This window comes from Opisthorchis viverrini (assembly GCF_000715545.1).
Source record: "Opisthorchis viverrini unplaced genomic scaffold opera_v5_43, whole genome shotgun sequence".
In the NCBI taxonomy this organism is placed as follows: Eukaryota; Metazoa; Platyhelminthes; class Trematoda; order Opisthorchiida; family Opisthorchiidae; genus Opisthorchis; species Opisthorchis viverrini.
In genome coordinates this window covers 1,351,151-1,366,978 of record NW_008751699.1, presented here as the reverse complement: position 1 = coordinate 1,366,978, position 15,828 = coordinate 1,351,151, and the positions used below count along the sequence as shown (strand labels likewise).

General features: G+C 40.5%; 1 protein-coding gene across 1 annotated transcript in view; it reads left to right on the top strand.

Annotated features, from left to right (window-relative positions):
- T265_13174 (hypothetical protein) overlaps nt 1–15,828 on the top strand; it is a gene marked incomplete at both ends in the record, with an annotated part of 80,969 nt that overhangs the window by 33,435 nt on the left and 31,706 nt on the right. Inside the window, one exon of the mRNA XM_009167595.1 lies at nt 14,058–14,135. Within this exon, the coding sequence (XP_009165859.1) occupies nt 14,058–14,135 (78 nt within the window). The remainder of the gene's footprint in view (nt 1–14,057; nt 14,136–15,828) is intronic.

Below are 15,828 nucleotides of genomic sequence, written 5' to 3'. Positions count from 1 at the left end.
GCCTCTTTATTAAGGTCTTTGAAAGTAGCTGGAGGATAAATTTTCGGAAATCATTCTACATTCTGCGTAATTTTGTTGTCAGAGGATGAAATCAACACCGGTGCAATGAGAACTCCAAATCCGCGTAGCAGTTAACACGTAGCTTCAAAAAATCACTGTGTACGTTGCTGAAATCTGTGGAAAAGTGACGACGATTCTCATCAAAGACGCCCGTATGCAAACAGAATTGATAATAGTCGAAATGGTTTTCCATTTTTTTATTTTGTTTCCTCCTACATATCGAATCAATTAACTAGTCAAAAAGGGACCTACTAGGGAAATCGCAAAACATCATCATCCACACTTTTTGTTTGGTAGTAAGGTAAGTAATAACTTGAATTGAGTATATGAACTGGCCACAGGAGCATTAGTGTGCGCATTTCTAGATATATATTCTTGTAACAACAGTGTGCAAGCTTACGTTTTCCATTATCACTACCCTGCTGTTTTACTGATGTGATAACAGGTGGAGAACTTTTTCGGTTGTCCTATCCTGTAAGTTGATACAGCGGTCTACAGTTGTCAGGACACTGATATCCGCGGTCCTAATTTTCACAGACGTTCACTACATGTATCTGCAGATTAAAAATATCTTTAAGAAGTGGGCGTTTTATATCATATTTCCCAAATCGACATGCATTTGGAGTCGCAATCAGCTAGTCAGCCATTATACACTGAATTTCGCAAACTAATCACGTCGCAATAACATGAATAGAGGCGTCAGTAAAGGAGCAGACAGTAAAGAGGCAGACAATAAATAAGTGCTTAAAACACTTCCACTCATAGTGTTCCGTAAGCATCACTATGTCTTCGAAATCTTTGTGTTTTTTAATCCAACAGGCGAATTTACCGTGGAATTTTCCAGACAAACATGTTTTGTATGCGCTCACAGATTCAGAAACTTATTCCTTTCAAAACATGCCTAAGGAACTCTGGTGCGTTTTAAAAATCACACTGTTGAATGTCTCCTTTTCTATTTCACGTCTGTCGTCTGTTTGCTGGATGTGACACGGCGTTCCGTACTTTTTCACTACTTTGAGAAACACAATATTGGAAAGATCAGCCTCATAGGCACTTTCATCTCTGTTAGGACAAGCCGTCCGGAATACAGGGCTTGCTGATTTGACCATCTGTAGAGCGGTTTCAAGCTACAAAACTTTGACCACGCGAATAACAATCTGTTATATAACTAATGAATTCTTCATTCAAGGCAATGAGTCTCAGTAAAGACGAAAATAAACATGTGGCTGAGATTTTTGGCTTACGACTACACATTTACCCTACACACCCGCTAAACTACGGTCTTAATCCTGGTGGATTTCAGTTGAGATTTTCTTATGGGAGTAGAGCCGATGTCTCAGAGGCCTTGTTGTCATAATGTGATAACATCAAGCAGCACATGATCCAGTTGCGAGAAACATCCAGAAACAGCAGCTACAGCCGATTGGTCATACGCTACGCATGCCGAAACATGGTCTACCGAGATAATTGTGGGTTCTTGCGGTTCTATGGAATGGCACAAACTGCAAGGCAGCCATAGTAGAACGGAGGCCATCCAGGATGTTATCTGCACGACCCATTTGCACTTAGCCATGCATATCGCAAGGGGTAGAAACTCACTGATATCAGTTTATGATGTCAGATTCTTTCCTGAGTGTCTTACGAAACGCTTGGATATGTGGGTATCTCAAAAAGCTTCCGATAGGTCTGCACCGCCAATTGTTATTTACCTGCTTTACCATTCGTTAGTTTATACCTAATCAAGTTAAAAGAGTGGCGCCGTTAATCTTTCAGAATTTGCAAAAATACAGTGCAGTACGGACGCATACATCTGAAGATACCACTTTCGGTGGAGGCCAAGTCTATAAAGACACCACTTTTTATCCTTTGTTCCCATGCGTAACCTATCATAATCCATGTTCACATTCACAAAACGTCTCGGTTGAACAGCAGATTGTGTTGAAATAAAATAGAGTTCGGCATATTAAGTACCCTCAATTAATTTGAAATTGTGGTAAGACCCAAAAACATCTGGTCACAAGAGCACCGTGGTTTTTATTGAGACTCGCCTGGAAAATGTGTGATATGGGAAACTCGACCGCTTAAGAGTTTCAGATTTCCTTAATGCGTTTTCGACTAGTGTGCGTAGTTGATTAAGCTGTAGAGAAATTTGTATCACCCAAATCGGCAGCGATCGCATGGATGAAACTTTCGGGCCCTACTCTAAGCCTCCAATATAATCTAAGTCCGCAGACTAACCAGATGGAAGATTCCGACTATTCCTCAAAAGTCAGGTGATTTTTTCGAATCAACCCACATTCATTTAGGCATAATAGCACAACTCAAATTTCTATCTCCCGTTCGAACCCGACTATTTAAACCACACATCTGAGGAGCTGATTACGTTTTCTAATTCAATCATAACAACTTGAAACACTAATTACAACTGCAGTTCATTGCATAGGCTAGCTACGCTGAGTGATAATAATAACATAATAAAATATCCTTTGGCTGTACCATCACTTTGGTGCCTAGCTGCCATGCCCCCGAAGGAAGCACGAGGGCTGAGATACTACTAGGTTGCCAAAGCCCAGACAACGGAAGTGGAGGGAAAGAAGCCGGGTTCAAACTACGAACCCTCCGGACAGCAAATTCGCGCTCTGACCACTTGAGCCAACTGGCCCACGTTATGCTAAGTGCTTCGATGATATCCAGGATGAAGGATTTTGGGTTGCGTAAAAAATATTGTACTCCGGTAAATGTCTCTGAATGAACTGGAAAAAATGTCCCGAAATACCCACCTAATGATGGTTGGCACCATACGATATCAATAACGTGCTCCCCATACAGTGGTGAAAGGAACACAGGCCGACTAATATCCATATTCTGGCATTGTTGGTATCTAAAATCGGTCTATTACGCATCACAAGCTTGACCTTAATTGAACTCCAATTCATAAAAGACTTTGGTTGCACCCGCGGGATTGATCAGACTGTGGTCTACCAGTTTCGAATACCATACGTACTGATCGGATTTGAAGGCGATTCGTCTTGAAAGGAAGGTTGAATGAATATAGAACAGCAATAAAGAAAGTAAACTTATTCTTGATGTGGAATTGCAACAGCTGTAGCAATGCTTACAGGATTTACTTTCAAACTTTCTGGGGATGATGTGGAAACGAGACACAAACACGGGAATGTGGGATATTGCAACATTACATTTATTTGCAACGTTTTTAGAGGACAGAAATGTTATATTCCGTTTACTTTTGAGTTCAAAAATTGAAAAATCGTATGCGACTTGGCTAACTCAAACTGGCAGTTGAATGAAAGTATTATGCTTGCCTGATCACCCACAGGCAGCGTAACAAAATATTCCAAACAGTGCCTGTTTTAAAAGGATGGTATTCGGGTTATTCATGCACATTTGACTGATCGACAATGACGGGATGTCCCAAAAGCAGGCCGGATAAAGTAGAATTTCACAGTTTATTAGAATGAAGATGCAGCTAACCTGAAGCATAAAATAGGCCTTGTCAATGAGATTTGTTTGTTGTTTCTTGGGAATAAAATACAACGAAAACATCACAAAAAATGTACGCAGAAGGGTTTTGGGTAAACTTTCCTGGAAAACAAAGCTAAGATGTAAATTACTGTATTCTGTTAAAGTAAAAAGCAAGTAGTCTGTAAGTTTAGGCTGCTACTAGTTAAAGAGCAGCTTCGTACGCTATAGCTTGTTACTGGAGCGTATAAAAACAATCTTATCACTATTTTGTTACGTGCGTGTCATGACATAACTTCTTTTGTGTTTACGTCTAGTACGATACATTTATGATTAGTTTCGTTAAGTCCTTCTCAAGAAATTTGGACCTTAATCCTCGGGACAAAGATCTCGTTTCCGAAGCACTGGAAGAATAAATGAATACATTGTTTTTTGCATACGAAAAACAAGTTGTCTGGAACAATGCACAGGCAGAACAAGATGTCTTTGTAGTTTCAAGAATATAGATCTATATGAAACCATCGCAACGCTGATAAACACACAATCTGAGCTTATGTGGCTTAGATGAAAATTTGCTTTTGCAACTAAGGCAATCTATGCTGAAGGTTTTAGAAGCATTGTACAGCATCTTTATCTGCGCCGTGAATCATCATTAGCGCGCTGCAGACAAGTACATAAAAGCGTTTGAACCCACAGTCTTCTGGTGATTAACTGAACCCTGTAGCGCTTGGTCAACAGTGACCGACTGGCATTGAGAATAACGGTTACCCAAATAGAATGTAGGGAGACCAGCTCATGCTCACGCCGCATAGTCTGGTTTTGATCAACTGCTTGGGCAACCACTTCTCAGGAAGATGAGCAGCATTGCTTGTGAGATTATTCCTTTTATGGCCTACATCTTAAATTGTAGCCCATGTCATAAAGAAGATTAGTCTTGGTGTTTATTGAATTATCTTTGTGTTGAATTGCATTGAGATTGTATATTGTGGACAACAGCTACCGCCTATGCTTGCAGCAGCGGTCATTTAGAGAAGGAGCTCAGAATAGAGAGCATAGGGGAAGAGTGACGAAAGCCTATTCTAAGAATTTTATTTTACATTTTTGATTGTATCCATTAGTAAAGTCTAACCATAGCACAACGCACAAACTGCTATCTTCTTTGGAGTTGTCATCAGTTCGTTGGTTTGTCTAACTAGTCCATCATATTACTCCAGTTGGCAGTAGAGCAAAACACGAATGAGGCAGGATGCTGAGGGCGGTAGGTCGAAAGGAAGACGGACAGCAGTTGAGTTCTCACTCATTCTGTGCTTTCCTTAAGTAGTGAGAGTCGTTTTGATAAAAAAGAAACAGTTACTTCATTTTCTACATTTCTGTAAGTACTCATAGAAAAGTATTGGTTGGCTGGTTTCCCTTGTACTTTAGTGTTCCTCTAATGCGCCGGTTTCCACCATCAGACCTCTTCATTTAATGATCACACATATGTAATGAAGTTGTGTTTCCACGTCAAATCAAAACGTAGTGTTTAGGAAAAAGATTTCTGGACAAACAAAATTGATAGACGGTTTGAGTGCCGTCACCTCATTCGGTTAACTGCACTTCTCACCTTGTTGTATCCTAGAGGGTTGTCCGGATGTAATTCAATTTGTTTCGTCGATAAAAGGACATGGAATAGTGTCATACTATGAAAAAGATTTCGTTTGTTAGGAAGTGTGGTTTCTAAACGAGCTACTTTTGGGTTCTATTAGCCTCTTAAAATTTTGTGAAGTCTGTAACGAACGAAATCCTCTGCTATAAAATGCCACTGGATACTGCCTCAACAGCGAACTTCCTTACATACCCAATATCGGCTCTCCATTTCTTTCGCACCGTAATTTTCGACTTAGCTGATTTGCAAGATGTGAAAATTGGATTTTCAAGCTCGCATTTTATACTTTTGACCCTTTTAACAACCGGTCATTGATCTCACGTATGCCCACAATAAACTTACATCCAAATGTTTCATTCTTAGGCAGTTGCGTCGAGAATATTTTAGTTAGATTACTAACACAGAATAGTCAAAAGAGTGTGTAAAGTCTTGACATTTTTGGGTCGGGATTATGAGCGTGAAGTCTAGGTCCGGAAATCAGGTGATCAAAAGACTCACTACAATAACTGATGAATACACACCATGACGCAATTTCTGATGAAATTCTTTCGTTCTGTGAATGCGAAATCTCCAAGCTCAGGGTTGGGAGTACTTCCGTGAACTAAATAGACACAAAAATGAATAAGAAATGCGTCTGCCTAGAAGTCATGAAATATTTTTGGAACAGTAAATTTCAGACACTCGTAGCTGAAGGATTTGAAGCGGGTGGATGGAGCCTGATAAAGTAAACTTCCAAGGTGCAGCCGTAGCTGACTCCCGAATGTGGAATCCAAAGTAAATTTCCAGCATTTTTTAGTTAAGAACGATTAACCCGAGTGCCAAATCAGACTTAATATAAGAGCAGTAGAGTTTAAAGTTGAAAACTCCAATCCTTGGTGATTGCGAGGTTGGTATTTGGCAGTAGAGCAAAACACGAATGAGGCAGGATGCTGAGGGCGGTAGGTCGAAAGGAAGACGGACAGCAGTTGAGTTCTCACTCACTAAAAAATAAGGTTTAATAAAGCATGGATCGTTAGTGAAGGCAAGCAGTGATGTCATGAGACTGAGGATAGCTGTCCATTCGTCTTTGTTTAACACAGCTGTGCAGTAGGCGTCCAAACCAAATGAAAATATAAAGATACAGTCAGAACAAATTCGCCTTTAATGTCAGAGGCAATCAAATCTGCCCTAACAAAGCCGTTCGAAGCAGAACATGAAACGTACGATTAAAAAATACCACATCGTTCACGGGACGTCAGCACCTAGATACACAATTATGATCTTTAATTGGTGGATTGCTCTCGAGTGCATGGAAGTGATTGATCAAATCCAATTTCACCTCGTTGTGTGAGGTGGATAAATGAACCGCTGAAAATAGGTGATCCATGAGGTGGTGTACGACAAGTAGACTTGCGAGGGAGTATCTGTTGAGCCTTTGAACTATTGGAAAATGGACAGTTTCGGTGTTAGCAGTTAGCGACTATAGTTAACTCAGAAAGATTGGATGAACCATTACAGAGACAGAAGCAAAGTAAGCGGAACTGGGTGTAGAATTTTGATCAAAAGACTCACTACAATAACTGATGAATACACACCATGACGCAATTTCTGATGAAATTCTTTCGTTCTGTGAATGCGAAATCTCCAAGCTCAGGGTTGGGAGTACTTCCGTGAACTAAATAGACACAAAAATGAATAAGAAATGCGTCTGCCTAGAAGTCATGAAATATTTTTGGAACAGTAAATTTCAGACACTCGTAGCTGAAGGATTTGAAGCGGGTGGATGGAGCCTGATAAAGTAAACTTCCAAGGTGCAGCCGTAGCTGACTCCCGAATGTGGAATCCAAAGTAAATTTCCAGCATTTTTTAGTTAAGAACGATTAACCCGAGTGCCAAATCAGACTTAATATAAGAGCAGTAGAGTTTAAAGTTGAAAACTCCAATCCTTGGTGATTGCGAGGTTGGTATTTGGCAGTAGAGCAAAACACGAATGAGGCAGGATGCTGAGGGCGGTAGGTCGAAAGGAAGACGGACAGCAGTTGAGTTCTCACTCACTAAAAAATAAGGTTTAATAAAGCATGGATCGTTAGTGAAGGCAAGCAGTGATGTCATGAGACTGAGGATAGCTGTCCATTCGTCTTTGTTTAACACAGCTGTGCAGTAGGCGTCCAAACCAAATGAAAATATAAAGATACAGTCAGAACAAATTCGCCTTTAATGTCAGAGGCAATCAAATCTGCCCTAACAAAGCCGTTCGAAGCAGAACATGAAACGTACGATTAAAAAATACCACATCGTTCACGGGACGTCAGCACCTAGATACACAATTATGATCTTTAATTGGTGGATTGCTCTCGAGTGCATGGAAGTGATTGATCAAATCCAATTTCACCTCGTTGTGTGAGGTGGATAAATGAACCGCTGAAAATAGGTGATCCATGAGGTGGTGTACGACAAGTAGACTTGCGAGGGAGTATCTGTTGAGCCTTTGAACTATTGGAAAATGGACAGTTTCGGTGTTAGCAGTTAGCGACTATAGTTAACTCAGAAAGATTGGATGAACCATTACAGAGACAGAAGCAAAGTAAGCGGAACTGGGTGTAGAATTTCGAGCTGAATTTGTGTCGTTTCTAATGAGCTGGAGTTGAGACTTTTAGATAAGTGAGGTTTGGGGCAGGACGATGAGGAGCGAAAATTTTGCCACCTTAGACAAACCCAAAGATAATTTGGTTTGCGTTAGCGATTGTCAAGTCGTTTCTCTTGTAGTGGGTTTTTCTTTGATGATCATGGACGTTCCGGTATAAGGTGCGGTTAAGTTTTGTGGTTAGGTCAACCATCGACATTGATTTAACATGCAGCCATTTACAGGAAATTGCCTTCCGGATGTGAGACAACCGAGAGGCCGACGTGTGCTACTAAAACAAACACGTGTTAAAAGGAGTAAGTAGAGAACATTTTCTGGGTGATATTTCGAAGACATTTGGTGTAGGTTTTCCCAAATATGCTGGAGTACACCTAGACAAAGGTGAAGGTTTGAGGTTAATGCTAGTGGGAAAGATTAGTGACAGTGATCTGAAGAACCATGGAAACAGAAATCATAATTCAGAAATGTAGAAAATGTTGATTGCGAAAATAATCTGGACTCTGTGGTCGGAAACTCTTGTAGAAATGCAGCAAAAGTGTTCAAAGTATAAGACCACTTAATTCCTCGGCCTATAAGACACTTGGGATATGAAATTAGCAGTGTAACCCTCAAACTACAGTCCTTTTTGGCTAGCCATGTTGATGTGTCTGGTTAGATTTTGTCCAAGTTTGCTGTAACTGGATGACTGCCGGGAGTATAAATAAGTACATGTTGCACGAAGGTAAGCCAAAGGTAATGTACATCATCAGTATGCGAACCTTAAACAAAAAGTCGTGAAACAGAGGGAAAGTGTTTTCACCATACATTCTAGTCCTAACTCTAAAAATCGAGTTATCGCAATGGAGTGAAGTCCCAGAGCTGAAGATTCGGGTGTTGTTGAGGGTAAACTACGACAGCTGGTACACCGAGTGCATGTTGTAGTTCAATCCTTGGATAGTATGCCTTGAAGTCGTATGATACAGGGAATCGAGTTTTTTTTTGTAGCTTGTATCTCCATGTTTGTGTTGTGAGTGGAATAGGGTCGTGCTTACTTAGAAACTTAAAGCAACAACCCACATCAGGATTCTTTGAGTCCAGCAATGGTACTTTTACCATCCACCGCATTAGCAGTGCACCAGTCGGAAGATTTATGCTTGAAAGCAGTCAGTCCGATTTTAAGCAAACCTACGTTTTGAGGAGCGAACAGCCTCTTTGATCACTGTGTCTCGGCCACTATACCTGGAGAACGGAGACCGATGAGCCTTGCATAATTGCGCTTCACTTTGATTTGCCACACGGTGGCCGAACATATTAACCCCAATTTTATTAGGCATAATTTGAAATACTTATGTGTTCATTGTTTTCGTCAAACGCTAATTATTCTCATAAATGATCTTAAAAGCTTAAATCCAACAAAACATGGAAAGCAGCTCTGTGGGAAACATAAGCTGAGGAATACTGGACGCAAACCTGTCGGATTCTTTGCTAAAAATGTCAACTGAGAATTGTTTGGTCTTTATCATTTTTATTCCTACTACATATTTCCAACCCGGTAAACAGGCAGCAAAAGTCTTTTGTCTACAGTGCACTCAGTGAATTTGACAAACACCACTGAAATTTGGCTTTAATTTCGGTAAACTGACGATCAACGCCGTTGTGTAATTTGTTTCTTGTGACATTTGGTTCTGTTTAGGCAACTCGCTTTGAGCCTGAGTAGGTAATCAGTTGAGTTAGTCGTACATATCGAATTTCATTTGGTTGCAGAGGACAACATGTTGAAGCAGTCGGCGCTGACAAAATCCAGCTTCACAAATTTGGACGTGATTTACCTTTACCTGGTGATCTGATTCTTTTGCAACGTGCTTTTACTTGAGCAAATAAAACCGGTTTATCACAGAAAAACCAGACAGATCCTAACGGCCTTGTTGTCTGTTGAATGGAATCGCGTTTTATTGAGCTTTGTCAGGAGGTTATGGAAAAGCGCTCTAAATGCTTTCAATATAACTGAATACAAATACCGTCTGCTCCGAAATCTTATCAAAACGGTCCTTCACTGGATGAGGCCTAACAGTTCAACTTGATAAGCAAAGGAACAGTCAGCCCCCAAAAAAGAGTTGAGGAAGATCCTTGAAACAACAGATATCAGTATCTAATCAGTAAACCAAAGCCTATCCAAACATTTATCAGACGAAGAAGGCGAGTTCACTTCATTACAACGAACCCACACAGTATTTGTGAATCATGAGAATATTTTAAGGAGTTAACTCTCAAGGGAGCTCCATCTGAACATTGCCAAAATTTACAGTGTCAAGGGATGCAAGCGTTTTTTCCATCCAGATGGATGCAATCATCAAGCCAACAGAAACTCACGCTTCGCGAAACAATTACTTTAAAAGATGAGTGGTGCTATATTTTACTTACGTGCTAGCTAAGAACATCGCTGGTCAGCCGCCCGTGGCCAATTGGTTGAGTGTCTAAACTACCAGAAGGATGTTCAGTGTTCGAAACTCTCTAGAGTTTCGTGTTATGCACACCACTCATGATCACCAGTAAAGACAAAAACAACTTTACAGTCGTTCTTCAACATACAAAAGAGATCTCTGGAAATAAATTACCTTCTTTAAGCAACGCGCTCCGAGTCGAGAAAATGATTTCATCATCAGATTTTGTGATCGGGAAAGCTCAGTGGCGAACGCACGAATTTACCGGAATTTCCGTGGTCCAAACTCAACGGCTGTATATGGACCTCGCCTGTATAGGCTCAGGTAGCCTGGAAGTGTCTTAGCCCCCATGCATCCTGCAGTTGGAGTGGCAGCTACGCACCAAAGAAGGCTGCAGCTGAATGACTATCATTATTACAGAGGTTTTTTGTGCAAATAAATTCATCTTACTCTCAAGGTGTCGCTATGTCATTTACGTTGGAACTTACTGGTTTTGCGCTTTTTTTGAAACATATAGAGATTCGAACCCACGACTCTCTGGATAACGGGTTAGTCTTCGTCAACTGGCTAAGATGTGGTATCTTAAACTTGAACAGAAGGGGACACAGTGTCGGTCATGCCCTAGTCATACAGTTTACTTTCCGTAGAGAGGCGATGATCGGTTTTGCAGGCTTTCAACCTACAAATGGCTTAAGTCCACTTGCATGTGTTTGCATCATTCACCTTCAGTGCACCTAGTAATAATGAGATAGGATCGCAGTTTCTTCAGGCTTTAAAACAGTCTAATTTGACTTACAGGCCGAAAATGCTGTGTCAGGTCAAAATTCCGTCTTTACCCACAAGAATGTCATCACACTTTGGGAAACTCGCTACGCCCTGACTCATAAAGAACATTTTCAGAATGATCCAAAGGGTCATCAACTTTTATATTAGTGCTTTTTATGGTTCGAAGACCGTGAGTGGAAAGTTTAATGATTTCACCCGAACTATACTGCAACAGTGCAATGAAGCAGAGCGGCTTGAAAGAACTAACAGGTATAGCTAAGGTTTTCCTGTATATAGCTTTAAATGAAAGCACAAATGGAGAACAAAATTGTGGGGCAACCTCCAAGACATAGCGGACACAAAAAAGGATGTTTTAGATGACGGCGGACACAAAAAAAAGATGTTCTTAGATGACGAATACAGGGCGGCCTATACACTGGTTTGAAAGTTTCGAAGAATAATAGGCAAAGGCACTTCGTTCCTAAGGGACCCAGCTCATTTGATATAACGTTAGAAGCTTGGGCGAAATCTTGAACGAAGTGAATTTCGGACTACGAGAAGGCGCCAGACAAAATAATTTACAATGTAGTGTTTTCAGAGCACTAATAGACAAAAAAGTATGGTTGATTGACTTCCATAAAAACGACACACTGCATTGAATGGCTTTATCTGAATGCATAGTCTTAATGGTGGACAGGTGCGCCAGACATGCAAAAACGAACTACTGATGTATTCCGATATGGATAGCATTGAAGGTTTGGTGAATTCAGGTTTGGGCTGTTATTCTGATCAAAATCATTTTTGGGGCAACTATTCTCCCACAGTACCTCCAATATTAATTCTTTTCGTTTTGGTTTAGGTGATCCACATTCTTTAGATAGGTTCATCGTTAACAGCGCTAGGAGGTACGAACATTTCAGAGCTGATATACTAAATCTATCAGGCATAAGTCCGATGTTCGGCTGTCTCAGGAGTGAAGCTTGTCAGTCGTTTTCTTTCCCGCAAAAGATGAAATCAATCAGTGAACGGAAATGAATCTATACAAAAGTTTATCAGATGCAGACTTAGCAACTTAAACTGTTTGAAATAGCACCAGACACTCATAGGTGTTGCGTGCAACGGACACATGGTCTAGCTTGTGAGAACTCTACTCAGCAGGCAGTAGTGTTGCCGCATTCTTCAGTCCACTTCTGTTCCATATTAGTTAGAAAAAAAATTGGAGTAAAGAACATAGTCTCGCAATTTCAGTTGAGGAAACTGGAAACTGAAACATTTCTGTACAAGGCTCGTTATCCATATCCCCTCCTCAACTCATTCGTCATAGTATATTTCTGTGTGTGTGTGTGGTGGTGATGTGAGAACTATCATAAGCATAGGCAAGCGGTTGGCCGCCGTCCACGAACTTGGGCTACCACCCCAACGTCACCACTGGTGGTCGTCCAATTGGAACAGCCTAACATATCTGCAGAGAAATTGCATTTGGGTTTGTCCATTATTCTCCACCAGGTTGTCTAGCAAATATTGGCCAATGCTTGAGCAGTCACAATTAGGCCACAGAACCACATTTTCCACTCGCAGAAGTAAAGCACACAAGCCACTGTACTTCACCCACTAGTCACAAAATACACATATGACAAAGAAGACATTCCATTGGACACTGACATGTCTAACACAAACCCATTGTGAATCGGCTCATTTGTGGTCATCTTTTTCCCGTCAAGGTTGTACTGGAGCAAATATCAGCCTAAGGGACCCATTGAATAGAATGTCGTTTCCCATACTTGTGTATTCAATAAACTAAAACCCTAGCAGCTACTGACTTAGAAAACTTACACTGAAAATCATTAGGGAAAAGCCTTATCAGTAGTGATGATAAAACCATTGTGAATATTTTTAACCGTTTGTGTATTATTCCTCCAAATGACTTATCATATTTCATGAGTTGACAGACGCAATTAAGTACTTTCTGTCAATATTTTGTTAAAAATATTGCGGGACTTTTACTCTTCTTCCGCCACAAGCTTAGTCCTGGCTACAGTATGAAAAACTCAATAGTTGCAACTTTCGTCTGTGGATACTTTTTAACGAAACTTTTAATCCCTATGATTAGTTTTCTGGAATTTGCCCTGAGTCCAATAAACCTGGAATAAAGTCACTCATGAGCAAATCTTTATGCAAGCTTGTTGACAGAATTGCGGATGCTCATGAAGTTCCTTAACCTCAAATCCGTGGGAACAAATGGCTTGCCACCATTAAGCTCATACAAACACAGAAATAGAAAAAACCTGAAACAACAATGTAGTCTAGCTGGAAAAGGTCACAATGAGAATCTCTGTGGTAATTCGTCCAGAAAAAACCTGAAAGAACAATGTAGTCTAGCTGGAAAAGGTCACAATGAGAATCTCTGTGGATAATTCGTCCTGTAAGTGAAGCCAATCTATGTTGAAAAGCCGAGAAGCACTGTACAGCTGTCTCATTCTTATTACCAATCATCAGCTGGGCGCATCTTAAAAAGCTTCGGAGAATCTCGAACCCGCGACCTCCTGGCTAGTAGTTTGATTACTTAACCGTTCGGCCACGGGTGTGATTGACTCGCACTTAAACAGAATATAGCGCCGTTCATGCTTCAATCTTTTCATTCTGGTAGGCAACATTTATCCGTCCCGTTCGGATAATTCGCCAATCTCCAGTTAATTTTCCCATAATATCCAGCTAAGCCCCAGAACAATGTGTCACAGGGAAGATCAATTTTTAGTGTCCGGAAATTCTGGCCTTCTTTGATGGCTCGTAATTATTTTGGAAGCGAATTACCCTTTGAAGGGTTTATTTTGGTCGGTTCATTTATCGCCCTTTTAGAGGAATTAAAAATGGCTGAGGATCTGTGCATTCAGATCCTGTCCGCTAATCAGCCGACGTTTTGTTGATCATATAAGTATCAAAAGCTAGCCATCCGTCAATTGTTCAAAAACGACAACATATGATTCGTTCTCTTATCACATTCTGACCCTCAAACGTGATATCAGTTCCAAAAATATTTATTTTTTTATTCCACTTTTTACCACAGTCACAGTGGCGAGGCTGAACGATATTTGCGCGAGTTGTCGAATCGCCTGCATCTGGCCTCACCGATAACACGTTTCTTGTAAGTTTTATCTTCATGGCGGAGAATTTACGCAACACTGCTGTTTGCTTCTTTTCACGCACGACTGCTTTTTCTGAGTTGGTGGATTTGGTTTTTAATGGCGGTACCGAACAATTACAGTTAGGAATACCACTTCCTAGGACCATGAGTGCGACAAACTTTATTCATCAGGAAGATTCCTCTCGCGGCAGACAAGCTTGTTCAACAGAAAACGAATACGGGAAACGACGCTGAGCTCACTGAAGCATCTCCACTAACAGTTTGCCTCAGAACAATTGCAAAGATGTAGCAGATCACTTTGAAGTAAACAGCATGAAGATTAGCCTTCTTACTTCTGCTGCAACTGTAACTCATAAACAACAGCACCATAACTACTACTTTTTGTGCACATTTTGGAGTCTCTTCGACCTTTTACCTAAGATAATCCAGACAATCCATTCTTCCTGTATGTTCATGCTACTGCATGCATGCAGCATTCGTTGTGTTTATGTTTCATTTATCACAAGTTTTGTTTCACAATTTTGGAGCTGGATGCACAATTTTATATTGTCAAATAGAAGAGAAGACTTCAAAATACCACGTTCCTCATGTTAATCATACTCTCAGTGTTTGAATAGCGACCTCGATGCATATGTCACTCGTCAAAGGGTCGAGTTTTGTGGCTATCAGTGTTGATCGGATGTTTACGAAATCAGAGTGTCAGCCGACCACAGATGACCAAACCCGAGTAAACTTCCGAGTAATAACCTTTTTGCCTTAGAAACATGAACTCGTTGACAAGAAGCTTAAAACAACGGAGCCATAACTGAGGCATGCTACTCAATAATGAGTCTCATAAGAAGATGAAAATCTGTCAACTCAATTTATCATTAAGGAGTCATACTAAATATTTGTTGGCTCTCTGATGTTATTTCATCCGATATCTGGTGTGTAGTTTTGTGTAGTTGTAGCCTTTGTGCAGTTCCCAATTATCGATCAGCTCCTTAAAGTCACACTGAAAAATGAGGAGAGAAAGAGTACTGCAGACGAAAAAGCGCAAGCGGAATCTAAACGGCAAATTGGGCTGTAGATAGCTTGTTCACTTTGGTACAGTATCAGATGTCGTTCTCGTACGAAAACGATGGCTCAGCCGGTGATCCAACTCAACTTAGTAAGAAAAACGGAGTCCTTTCAACAAAAATCTCAGAATATTTGTAGTCCATTTTATTGAGCATAATTGGGCTTGGCTGACCATGCTCTTTATCCTCAGAGTCATAGTGCCATAGTTAAATTACGATTAGACAGGGGCAGTTTATTGATACTGTGTAGCTCTCTTTGGGTACTGGTTGGATAAATGAGTTAGCGGTGTGGTTGATTTCCCGTTCTAATCAGTTCCAAATGAAAACTGGAAATCTGCTTGTATATCCGTGTTCCTTGTTCAAATTTGCATTCTTCATCAAGCGTTGACCATGCGATTGCTCAATCAACATGCTCTTGATCTATTTCATTCGTCTCAACAAAAGCCCTCCACAGAAAACTCACAAGTTTGTTGGATGTATTATTACCAGTCCGACTTTACACGCACTCAAATGTATCGAATTTTTTCACGAAAATTTAATGGCTAGCCATTGGGCCGGGAATTTAACTATGGAGCGATTTCTTTCGGTCAATCCTTCATAATTATTAATTAATTATTGATAATCATAATATTATT